Below are 13,603 nucleotides of genomic sequence, written 5' to 3'. Positions count from 1 at the left end.
TGTGACCAAAAACGTCATAGTTTAGTATGTCATCCAAAATGTGACCAAAACGTCATAGTTTAGTATGTCATCTCACGTGACCAAAAAAGTCATAGTTTAGTATGTCATCCAAAATACCACAAAAAACTCATAGTTTAGTATGTCATCCAAAATGTGACCTAAAACCTCATAGTTTAGTATGTCGTCCAAGATGTGACCAAAAACGTCATAGTTTAGTATGTCATCCAAAATGTCACCAAAAACGTCATAGTTTAGTATGTCGTAAAAAATACCACAAAGACGTCATAGTTTAGTATGTCATCCAAAATGTGACCAAAAACCTCATCGTTTAGTATGTCGTCCAAGATGTGACCCAAACGTCATAGTTTAGTATGTCAACCAAAATGTCACCAAAAACATCATAGTTTAGTATGTTGTCCAAAATATGACCAAAAACGTCATAGTTTAGTATGTCGTCTAATGTGACCAAAAATGTCATAGTTTAGTATGTGGTCCAAAATGTGACCAAAAACGTCACAGTTTAGTATGTGGTCCAAAATATGACCAAAAACGTCACAGTTTAGTATGTCGTCCAAAATATGACCAAAAACGTCATAGTTTAGTATGTCATCCAAAATGTGACCAAAAGCGTCATAGTTTAGTATGTCGTCTAACGTGACCAAAAAAGTCATAGTTTAGTATGTCGTCCAAAATGTGACCAAAAACCTCATAGTTTAGTATGTCGTCCAAGATGTGACCAAAAACGTCATAGTTTAGAATGTCATCCAAAATGTGACCAAAAACGTCATAGTTTAGTATGTCGTCTAATGTGACCAAAAACGTCATAGTTTAGTATGTCGTCCAAAATACCACAAAAACGTCATAGTTTAGTATGTCATCCAAAATGTGACCAAAAACCTCATAGTTTAGTATGTCGTCCAAGATGTGACCAAAAACGTCATAGTTTAGTATGTCATCCAAAATGTGACCAAAAACGTCATAGTTTAGTATGTCGTCTCACGTGACCAAAAAAGTCATAGTTTAGTATGTCATCCAAAATACCACAAAAAACTCATAGTTTAGTATGTCATCCAAAATGTGACCAAAAACCTCATAGTTTAGTATGTCGTCCAAGATGTGACCAAAAACGTCATAGTTTAGTATGTCATCCAAAATGTCACCAAAAACGTCATAGTTTAGTATGTCGTAAAAAATACCACAAAGACGTCATAGTTTAGTATGTCATCCAAAATGTGACCAAAAACCTCATCGTTTAGTATGTCGTCCAAGATGTGACCCAAACGTCATAGTTTAGTATGTCAACCAAAATGTCACCAAAAACATCATAGTTTAGTATGTTGTCCAAAATATGACCAAAAATGTCATAATTTAGTATGTCCTCCAAAATGTGACCAAAAACGTCATAGTTTAGTATGTTGTCCGAAATATGACCAAAAACGTCATAGTTTAGTATGTCGTCCAAAATATGACCAAAAACATCATAGTTTAGTATGTCGTCCAAGATGTGACCAAAAACGTCATAGATTAGTATGTCGTCTAACGTTACCAAAAATGCATAGTTTAGTATGTCGGCCAAAATACCACAAAAACGTCATAGTTTAGTATGTCATCCAAAATGTGACCAAAAACGTCATAGTTTAGTATGTTGTCCAAAATATGACCAAAAACGTCATAGTTTAGTATGTTGTCCAAAATATGACCAAAAACATCATAGTTTAGTATGTCGTCCAAGATGTGACCAAAAACATCATAGTTTAGTATGTCGTCTAACGTGACCAAAAATGCATCTGTTTAGTATGTCGGCCAAAATACCACAAAAACGTCATAGTTTAGTATGTCATCCAAAATGTGACCAAAAACCTCATAGTTCAGTATGTCGTCCAAAATATGACCAAAAACGTCATAGTTTAGTGTGTCATCCAAAACGTGACCAAAAACGTCATAGTTTAGTATGTCATCCAAAATATTGCAAAAACGTCATAGTTTCGTATGTCATCCAAAATGTGACCAAAAACATCATAATTTAGTATGTTGTCCAAAATGAGACCAAAAACGTCATAGTTTAGTATGTCGTCCAAAATGTGACCAAAAACGTCATAGTTTAGTATGTCATCCAAAATGTGACCAAAAACATCATAATTTAGTATGTCATCCAAAATATTGCAAAAACGTCATAGTTTAGTATGTCATCCAAAATGTGACCAAAAACATCATAATTTAGTATGTCGTCCAAAATGAGACCAAAAACGTCATAGTTTAGTATGTCATCCAAAATGTGACAAAAACGTCATAGTTTAGTATGTCGTCCAAGATGTGACCAAAAACGTCATAGTTTAGTATGTTATCCAAAATGTGACCAAAAACGTCATAGTTTAGTATGTCGTCCAAAATGTGACCAAAAACGTCATAGTTTAGTATGTCGTCCAAAATGTGACCAAAAACGTCATCGTTTAGTATGTCGTCCAAAATGTGACCAAAAACGTCATAGTTTAGTATGTCGTCCAAAACGTGACCAAAAACGTCATAGTTTAATATGTCGTCCAAAATGTGACCAAAATGTCATAGTTTAGTATGTCATCCAAAATGTGACCAAAAACGTCATAGTTTAGTATGTCGTCCAAAATGTGACCAAAAACGTCATAGTTTAGTATGTCGTCCAAAACATTGCAAAAACGTCATAGTTTAGTATGTCGTCCAAAATATGACCAAAATCGTCACAGTTTAGCATGTCGTCCAAAATGTGACCAAAAACGTCATAGTTTAGTATGTCGTCCAAAATGTGACCAAAAACGTCATTGTTAAGTATGTCGTCCAAAATGTGACCAAAAACGTCATAGTTTAGTATGTCGTCCAAAATACCACAAAAACGTCATAGTTTAGTAGTATTTTGGACGACATACTAAACTATAACGTTTTTGGTCATATTTTGGACGACATACTAAACGAGAAAAGCACTCGGAGAGTGAAGACCTCCGCCAAGGACAGAGAGGAAAAGAGGAAATCCATGCAGTAAAGAATCATCAGCTGGAATCAAACCTGCATCTCTGACACAGTTCTGTTTATGAATCACCTTCTTAACCAGTTGAGCTATCTGGACACCTTGCTCCAATTTGTTGGATGACATACTAACCTATGATGTTTTTGTCCTGTTTTGGACCACATACTAAAACTTACTAAAAAGTTCAAAGTGATCCAGAATCCAGGATCCTTTCCGGATTGCCACCAAAATTAAATCAGCTCTTCCTCTCAGTCGACTTCCCCTCAAAATTTTATCTGAATCTGCCCAGGCGTTTCTGAGTTTTCTTGCTAACAGACAGACAGACACAGACAGACACACAAACGCAGGTGTCACATATCCTCCTTGGCGGAGGTAAGTATGATGTTGTTGGTCACATTTTGGACGACATACTAAACTATGACATTTTGGTCGACATACTAAACTATGATGTTTTTGGTCATATTTTGGATCACATACTAAACTATGATGTTATTGGTCATATTTTGGACAACATCCTAAACTATGATGTTTTTGGTCACATTTTGGATCACATACTAAACTGACGTTATTGGTCATATTTTGGATGACATACTCAACTAGAAAAGCACTCGGAGAGTGCAGACCTCCGCCAAGGATAGAGAGGAAAACAGGAAACCCGTGCAGTAAAGGATCACGAGCTGGAATCAAACCTGCATCTCCGACACAGTTTGGTTTATGAATCACCTTCTCAACCAGTTGAGCTATCTGAACACCTTGCTCCAATTTGTTGGACGACATACTAAACTATGATGTTTTTGTCATATTTTGGATGAAATACTAAACTTCGACGTTTTATTGACATTTTGGACGACAAAGTAATCTATGACATTTTTGTCATATTTTGGACAATATACTTAACTATGATGCTTTATTGACATTTTGGACGACATACTGAACTATGACGCTTTATTGACATTTTGGACGACATACAAAACTATGACTTCTTGGTCATATTTTGGACAACATACTATATTAAACAATTAGACACACCTAACATGCAGCAAAGGACCACGAATTGAACCCGGGCTGCTGCATCGGAGACCAGCCCCAATACATGGTTCACCTGCTTAACCCATCGAGCTATACAGACGCCCCCTACATTATGATGTTTTTGCAATATTTTGGATGACATACTAAACTATGACGTTTTTGGTCACATCTTGGACGACATACTAAACTATGACGTTTTTGTGGTATTTTGGACGACATACTAAACTATGACGGTATTGGTCATATTTTGGACGACATTCTAAACTATGACGTTTTTGGTCACATCTTGGACGACATACCAAACTATGACGTTTTTGTCATATTTTGGATGACATGCTAAACTATGACGTTATTGGTCATATTTTGGACGACATTCTAAACTATGACCTTTGTGGTCATATTTTGGATGACTTACTAAACTATGACGTTATTGGTCACATTTTGGATCACATACTAAACTAGAAAAGCACTCGGAGAGTGCAGACCTCCACCAAGGTTAGAGAGGAAAACAGGAAACCCGTGCAGTAAAGGATCATGAGCTGGAATCGAACCTGCGTCTCCGACACAGTTCTATTTATAAATCACCTTCTTAACCAGTTGAGCTATCTGAACACCTTGCTCCAATTTGTTGGACGACATATTAAACTATGATGTTTTTGTCATATTTTGGATGAAATACTAAACTTCGACGTTTTATTGACATTTTGGACGACAAAGTAATCTATGACTTCTTGGTCATATTTTGGACAACATACTATATTAAACAGTTAGACACACCTAACATGCAGCAAAGGACCACGAACGGGAATCGAACCCGGGCTGCTGCGTCGGAGACCAGCCCCAGTACATGGTTCACCTGCTTAACCCATCGAGCTATACAGACGCCCCATACATTATGATGTTTTTGCAATATTTTGGACGACATACTAAACTATGACGTTATTGGTCATATTTTGGACGACATTCTAAACTATGACGTTTTTGGTCACATCTTGGACGACATACTAAACTATGACGTTTTTGTGGTATTTTGGACGACATACTAAACTATGACGTTATTGGTCATATTTTGGACGACATACTAAACTATGATGTTATTGGTCATATTTTGGACGACGTGCTAAACTATGACGTTATTGGTCACATTTTGGACGACATACTAAACTATGACGTTTGTGGTCATATTTTGGACGACATACTAAACTTTGACGTTTTTGTCATATTTTGGATGACATGCTAAACTCTGACATTATTGGTCACATACTAAACTAGAAAAGCACTCGGAGAGTGCAGACCTCCGCCAAGGATAGAGAGGAAAACAGGAAACCCGTGCAGTAAAGGATCGTGAGCTGAATCGAACCTGCGTCTCCGACACTGTTCTGTTTACAAATCACCTTCTTAACCAGTTGAGCTATCTGAACACCTTGCTCCAATTTGTTGGACGACATACTAAACTATGATGTTTTTGTCATATTTTGGATGAAATACTAAACTTCGACGTTTTATTGACATTTTGGACGACAAAGTAATCTCTGACATTTTTGTCATATTTTGGACAATATACTTAACTATGATGCTTTATTGACATTTTGGACGACATACTGAACTGTGACGCTTTATTGACGACATACAAAACTATGACTTCTTGGTCATATTTTGGACAACATACTATGTTAAACAATTAGACACACCGAACATGCAGCAAAGGACCACGAACGGGAATCGAACCCGGGCTGCTGCGTCGGAGACCAGCCCCAATACATGGTTCACCTGCTTAACCCATCGAGCTATACAGACGCCCCCTAAATTATAATGTTTTTGCAATATTTTGGACGACATACTAAACTATGACGTTTTTGTGGTATTTTGGACGACATACTAAACTATGACGTAATTGGTCATATTTTGGACGACATACTAAACTATGACGTTATTGGTCATATTTTGGACGACATACTAAACTATGACGTTTGTGGTCACATTTTGGACGACATACTAAACTATGACGTTTTTGGTCATATTTTGGACGACAGACTAAACTATGACGTTTTTGGTCACATTTTGGACGACATACTAAACTATGACGTTTTTGGTCATATTTTGGACGACAGACTAAACTATGACGTTATTGGTCATATTTTGGACGACATACTAAACTATGACGTTATTGGTCATATTTTGGACGACATACTAAACTATGACGTTATTGGTCATATTTTGGACGACAGACTAAACTATGACGTTTTTGGTCACATTTTGGACGACATACTAAACTATGACGTTTGTGGTCACATTTTGGACGACATACTAAACTATGACGTTTTTGGTCATATTTTGGATGACATACTAAACTATGATGTTCTTTAGCTGGAGGGTCTGTGTCAGCACCCTGCTGTGTAGAGATCTCACTGGAATGAACAGAGAACTGTGTGTTTTTCATACAGTCTAATATCAGCTGAATAAGTCGGCAGGGATTATAGTTTCACTGAGACCTCCATCAGAGGTTTTTTATTCACTTTCTTTAAAGTGTTTGTGTTCTCTCTTTAATTAAAAACACACCACCAGATTGCAACAAAAGCAGAAATGATCAATTGTGCCTTGTGCTTTTTGGATATTGCGTGGAACACAGACATCTTGATGCAGGAGAAGTGGAATAAAGTGCAACCCACACTGTCATGCTTTCCACAAGTACCACAAAATAGCCTAATTTGTTGGAAAAACAGCTTGTAATCAGCATTTGAGTTTGCAGCGTGAGTAGGTTTGGGTCATTTGCATAACACTTACATGCCGCTGACGGAGGAGAATTCGGGGTCAGTCTCAGTTTTTGTTTGTTGTGAAGAGTCCTTTTCACACAGTTCTCTACTATCCTGTTCTCCCTCACACACACACACACACACACACACACACACACACACTCACACACTCTCACATGAGCAGACCCACTAAACTCACTTGCATAAGTCTCTGATCATTTGGCCAGACGCTAAGCGAGCTGATTAGCCGGTGCATGCCCAAACTGCCAAGTCTGCTTAAAAGGGCACCGAGTGGGCACCACATGGGCACCCGACAAAGCTGTGTGTGTGTGTTTGACAGTGAGAGTGTTTGTGTGCGCAGGAGTATTTACATTTGAGCTGGAACAATCTGTCAGTTAGCAGATTCACAGGAAATTAATTGGCAGTTATTTTGATGACATTTGAATTCTTGCATGCCAGAGTTCCTGGTTCTCATGTCAGAATTTGCTGCTTTTCCAAGCCTTAAACTACATTAAACTGAATATCTTTAGATTTTGAGCAGTTGGTTGTACAAATGGACCACAGAAAATTGCGTTTTTCGCTGTTTCTGGAACTGCCCTAATGCACAGATTCCTGTGGTAGTATACGAAGCTAAATAAATCTTCACTGTAGTTAACAAATTATTGCTATTATTGCATGTAAAAAGCCAAAAGTCTTTAATATTTACATAGATGTGATTTTGGTGTCGTTTCTGTTTCTAGCTAACTGTTGAGTTCTGCAGTGAAGTTGAAGTGTTTTTTTTTTTTAAACTTACTTGTCTGACTGGAAGGTTAATAAGCTGCTGGTTGTCAGTTTTATACACCTTGTTCTAATTTGTCATCTTGGCGATTTTTTGACAGCGTTTTCAAGTAAAAGATCCACTGACAGAAGTGATATAATTTGAAAAAGGCCACATTCTTCATGGATGTTTTGGCCCTTGTTTTTTCAGAGGTTGAAGGGATAAGGGAGGAGGGGTGACATGCAACAAAGAAGTGAAACAGTATTCTGATAATACGCTAAGGTTTTAAAAATCTGTTGGGTGCCCTGACCTACTGGAAATATTGATGAGATTAAAGAACATAATCAAACTGAGAGTTCCTGTTGAATGTTTCATATACCACTTTTTGTGTTTTGTGCTTTTTAGATGCTGAGTGAGGGAAAAGAAGCATACGATGAGAACATCCACTATCCTCTCCTCCTCACCTTGACCAAAGGACCTCAACCTGTCAGCCACACTCAGTAAACCAAAACCCGTGAGCCCTGAGCTGAACACAGTTCCACTCCACATTTATTGCATATTTCGGGAGAGACGGTTAGATTCTAACCTGGTGTGTTTAAACCATCTACCATATGCCAAAAAAAAAACTACTGTCAGTGTAGAAAATTGTCTCTCGGCCAGTTAACCCTTAACCAGTTGGCCAGTTATTGTTTTAGTTGACCAAAACATGTGAGCTCTAGTCGGCCAGTTGCTCATCCGTTTGGTTAATCATCCATTCTGTAAAGAGAGCTGACCGGCCAGGTAATCAGCCAGTACTCTGTCACACATTGAGTGACCTAATTAACCAATCAACCAGTCATCATTCCAACCAACAAGCCAGTTAGCTGTTTAGGTAGTTAACTAGTTGCTCAGTCAGTCTGTTAATGGACCTTTCCTCAGTCTGGCCTACTACAGGTGTCACTTATTCAGTCAGTTGACCCCCTTTAACCAGTTAGTACAGTATTAACCTCTGCCACTGTGTTTCTGGCCTCAGCATGGAGGCCGGCTTTAATTCATTAACTGTCGCAGACTGTGGAGCAGCTCGCAGTTTCCTCTGTTTCCCACTTTAATTTCTTTTAATACAACTCATTCATCCCAGTCAGAGGTCACTAATAAGAGCTTCTTTTGTGCATTACTTACAACAGTGCATTAGCATATTTTGGCACATTCAGACTGAGGAGCAATTGTTGCTGCCCAGGAGCTACAGATTGTATAGTACGCCGTGATATTACCGTGGGTTCAAGTAGTCCCCACTGCGTCACATTGTGGTTTCATTTTATACAAATCTGCTGTTGTCATAGTCTGTGTTTGAACTGTGCAACAGAGACTTGATCTGATTCTACAGTTCCATCAGCTCAAACTCCGGCTTCACTCGTGGTTTGTTGAAAAGTTTAAAATGCAGCTGATGACGACTTAAAAGTCAACCGTCTCACTGTCAGCAGTCTGGTCCTGTGGCAGCTGCTAAATGCTGCTAAACGCTCCGAAAAGTCTGAACCTTCAGGAAGTTTATGCGTCTAAACAGAGAGACGATATGTGCACAAGTTGTAGAGACTCATACATTTACTGACAAGTGACCCCAATACTGTGGAATCGACAAAAAAACTGAATATATATTGTAATGCCTTTTTTTTGTTCAGTAGATGTTGTAATTTTATTTTACCCCCAACGTGGATTGGGTGCAGACATTTTTTTTGCAACTCTAGCTAGTGTGCTTTGATCAAAGTTCATCTCTGCTGGGTCTGTTTTCACTGAAGCTGCTTGCATCTTTGAATGCGATGTTCATTTCTGCCTCTACTAGTATATTACCGTTTGACTTGAAATTTTGATGTTAAAAAGTGCATTCATTTGTTGAATAACTTAGCCTTCACATGTACACAGCAAAACCATATTTTCCTCTCCGAGTCTGAAGCAGGAGACTGATTGTTACGACTTACTATTCACAAAAGACAAATACAAAGATGGCGGCAAGTAAAATGAGGAAAGTGTAGCTACCAGGAATCTATCAACACAATGACTATAAAAAAATTGCAAACCTGTTTTCAGTGTTCATGTAAAAAAGAAAAAGTCTCCAAACAATATCTGAAAACCAGACTGCTGAAAAACTGCCTGCTTAAACATTAAGCCACATTCAGCAGCTGTCCAGACTTGGAATATGATTTAAAATTGATAAACTTCATGTAGTTCTTGAAAGTCCGTCAGTCTCCTAAAGAAAACATAAAAATGCAAAAACATCCTCAAAACTACATTATTTTCTATCAACTAGCTGTTCTACTCAGGTCTTTTCTCATGAATTCATCTGTTCCTGTTTTTTTGGTTTTTTTTTTTTTTTTTTTGGTGTTAGAAAATCAGCAAGTGTCAGTGAGCCGTTCAAGCCTATAGCTGTACCTTCCACTTGTAAAGGTGTTTCCATGTTTCACTGTGATCCATTGCTGTATACAACAGCCAAGAAGCTATGCAGAATCTCCCAGTGGCTGCTGTTTACATTCCTCATGCTAAAACAGAATCCAGAAATAACAGTTTAACTGCTCAAAAAGTGAAATAAACCTGTACTCTCAGTCGTTTCAGTGCTTTGAGGAGTTAAATTGCGTTGTGAAAATGTTCCCATTGCAAAGGTTTAGTACTTACTGTATAAAGTTGATACATGCAGGCTAATATATAGAAACCCTCCCAACTGTGACTGTGTACAGTGACCTCATCACCCTCTAGTGTGACATCGCCAACAGTAAAGTCATTTTATAACACTTCAGGATCAGGCATCACTGTTTTTTATGCTCCGTTGCTGCTTCTCGCAACATCACTGCCTCTTTCGGTGGCAACATCTTGGCCTGGTGAACCGTCAATCTGCTGCGATGTCACACTTTCACACGTTGATGCCGTCACTCATCTCATTGTGATACCAGTGCTTACTGTACCGCTTCTCACTGTGATAACAGACAGAACAGAAACCCACGAGAGTCGGCGTCACTCACGTGGTCCTTATCTGGATTTGCTGACTAATATCATTAATGGTGAGAAATCTAATGGTTGGCGTGAAACACAGACGAGGATCTGTGCTGCAGCTTGGGGCTAACACAGGAGGGCTTTGTTATGATGGATTTGTGTCACTGTGTTGTGGGATGTCTCAGCTTGGTTATGATTTAGATTATTAAAGAAAATTCTTAAAAATGTTCCGGGCCATGTCCACACTAAATCAGATCGGCTTCATTGAGTCATAATGTACAACAAATTGCTTTAATTGGGATAAAACTGAAGCTGCTTCTGTAGCATTTTCCTGTGAAGGAGCACCAGGTATTATAACTGCAGGCCCAGGTGTTCTTTTTAATGTTTAAAAAATATATAGGTTTTGTGGCACAAGAAACACAATTAAATATTTCAGACTCTTCCACTTCAGTGTGGACATGGCCTCGTATAGTGAGTTTCTTAATTCAGTGTATCAAATTCCTGCTGCTTCACTGTAATGAAAGTGGGTTGAATGTTGTTGATCTTCAGTTTGTAGGTGGGTGATATTTTCTGTGAATGAATAAAAATAAATTCTTGAAGAAATTTAGGCTTGTGTTCTCTTAAAATTGTCAGTTTGAAAATGTGCTACGTGATTATTTCATTAATAAAACCTTCTCCAAAATTACTTTATGTATTCTTACAGGATAAATATTTCATTATTTTAACATTTAAGAAAAAACAAAATCAGAAGGGCTTTGATTATTTTCTAGTACTGTGCACGTGTCTGTAGATTTTTCTCTCTTAACGCTTATCATGGGGAGCTGGTTGACAAAGGTGCTTGTGAAAAACGTGGGTTCCATTATGAAGAATCCAGTGTTAAATGCTCACAGAGGTAATAAAGTTTTCTCCAGGCCCAGATCATCTGTGGCCTGTGTTTCGAACACAATGGCCTCCTGCAGACTAAGCTGGTTCCAGGCAAGGCAACACACACATATATGCGCTCACACACACACACATATCAAGCCCAGTCAACAGTCTACCCTTCCAGTGTAAGAAAAGAGAGAGGGATAAAGGAGGGAGGGAAGGCAGAACACAGCAGCTAATCCTGCAGGCTCACTCTTCTGTTTATCTGTCAGAAGAAGGGAGGGAGAGTTAGTAGAAAGACGGGGGACCAGGGAGGCCTCCTGATCTGTCTTTTGATATTTTAAAGAGCTCTGTTCTCTCCTCCCCAACATTCTGCTGAAGAGGCAGAGAGAAGAGATAGAAAAGGCTACAGACAAACAAGAGAGAGAGAAAGACAAAGGCTGGGAAAAAGACAAGAAGGCAAAGCAGGAGGAGGAGGAGGAGGAGAAGAAGGAGGAGGAAAACAGAAATGGGACAAGACACGGCGAACGGCTGGAAGTGAGACAGCTGGAAATGAGGTGAAAGTAGATCGAAACAGCGGGGAAAAAGCTTCAGCCGTGAAAGAAAAGAGAAGCTGACTGAGAGAGCGAGATTGACTGGCCGAGTGAGTGATCGAACAGAGGGAACGAGAGAGACAGAGTGCTCCCAGCTCGACACAAGGGCCCCATTAACTTGACCACTTGCCCTTTGCACACAAAGGCAGGGCCGGCCCACTGCCCCTCCCACCCAATTATCCACGATTAGGCTCAGTGCACTGTGTCAAGATGGAGAGGGAAGGAAAAGAGGAGAGGGGAGAAAGGCGAGCACAGGGGGGAGGAAGAAGGGGACAGAGGGAGAGAGGGAGAGAGAGCGACGACTGGAAGGAAGTGAGGAGTGGATGATGAAGTGCAGCAAAATTGTTGTTCGAATACATTCAGTGTCAACATTTTGATTGAGCACCCTCCATGCAAATCAGTCTTGTGTGAGTCGTTATAGCAGCGGAGGGAGCTCAGCACACAGCATCCTCTGGAAATCTCCACTGCTGCGACTTGATGTGTTTTATATTTGCTGTGTTTTTCTGTTTACAGTGGACTTTTGTTCTGTTAACTTGTGTTTTGTTGTCAAAGGGATAAAGGCGTTTTCCTCAGCTGCTTATGCTTTTTCCTGAACCTACAGTAATAGATTTATTTGGGACTTTAAGAAGACAGAGTTATAGAACATATTAATATTATAGAACATATTAACATTAAGTTAACTATGTCTTTATTTATGCCTAGCTGGATACCTACAGCACAACTCTGTTCAAACAATGTAAAACTACAGTTTTGCACAGTGGTATGTTGTAATGTTTGAGTAATTCAGCTTGGGTTCAGTCATGCAGTCATGGCACTGACTGATTATTTTGTCCATGATGTGTCTTTCAGTGAGTAAAAACACCATGTAAACAAAGTAACAGACTCTATTTTCACAAAAAAAAAAAATTAGATATGGCTACTTTAAGTGTAAGCATATTAAGATGTTGTCCAAAGCAAATGGCATCTATGTATAAAATGTACAGGCAGCAAAAAAAAAGAAGAAGAAGAAAAAACCTGACATGTTCTCATAACTTACCATCTGAAAAGCAGACAGGGCAGCTGGCAGCCTCTACCCCCAGAACACATGATATCCTCTGTTTGCATTTTATGATACAGTGCACCTGCCCACACAAACAGCACATGTGTAGCCCAGTACAGCAACAACACAAACAGCTCTGGCATACAGACCCACAAACACACAAATCCTCCCAGCCACACTGACTGTGGGCTCAGCTGCAGTCCTGTCCTGCTTTGTTGATGCTCTGCTGCCAGCTAACTAGAATCCCTCCGGGCCTCGAGCTGGTCGCATCACGGCCCACATCCTGCGTATCAATACAAGTTTTACCTTCACTTCTATTAGCGTGTTTTTGGTGCCGGAATTCCATAACAGCTCTCTAAAAAATAAGTCTTAAAATGTCTTAATTTTTCTTTTTGAAGTACAAGGTCAAGAAAAGGTATTTAATTTAATCTGGGCCAAATGGATTGATTTATTTTAGTTTAGTTTTTTTTTCGTTCAGCGTCTGTATTTTATTTAATTTACCTTCATTTTTACAGCACTGACAAATTCCATTCCATTGTTTCTTTTTTCTTTTTTTAGTTAAGTAGTGCAGACTACACTTTATATGGCTGCCTTGTGTTGCCATGACCCACA

General features: G+C 38.9%; 1 protein-coding gene across 1 annotated transcript in view; it reads left to right on the top strand.

The window, feature by feature from the left end:
• camkmt (calmodulin-lysine N-methyltransferase) overlaps nucleotides 1-11,098 on the top strand; it is a 151,699-nt gene extending 140,601 nt beyond the window's left edge. Inside the window, exon 12 of the mRNA XM_051959539.1 lies at nucleotides 7,943-11,098. Within this exon, the coding sequence (XP_051815499.1) occupies nucleotides 7,943-8,041 (99 nt within the window). The 3' untranslated portion in view covers nucleotides 8,042-11,098. The remainder of the gene's footprint in view (nucleotides 1-7,942) is intronic.
• The last annotated feature ends 2,505 nt before the right edge of the window (nucleotides 11,099-13,603 follow it).

Source organism: Acanthochromis polyacanthus, chromosome 15 (assembly GCF_021347895.1).
Source record: "Acanthochromis polyacanthus isolate Apoly-LR-REF ecotype Palm Island chromosome 15, KAUST_Apoly_ChrSc, whole genome shotgun sequence".
Lineage (NCBI taxonomy): Eukaryota > Metazoa > Chordata > Actinopteri > Pomacentridae > Acanthochromis > Acanthochromis polyacanthus.
Note: the sequence above shows the minus strand (reverse complement) of the source record. Positions and strands in the feature narration are given on the sequence as shown.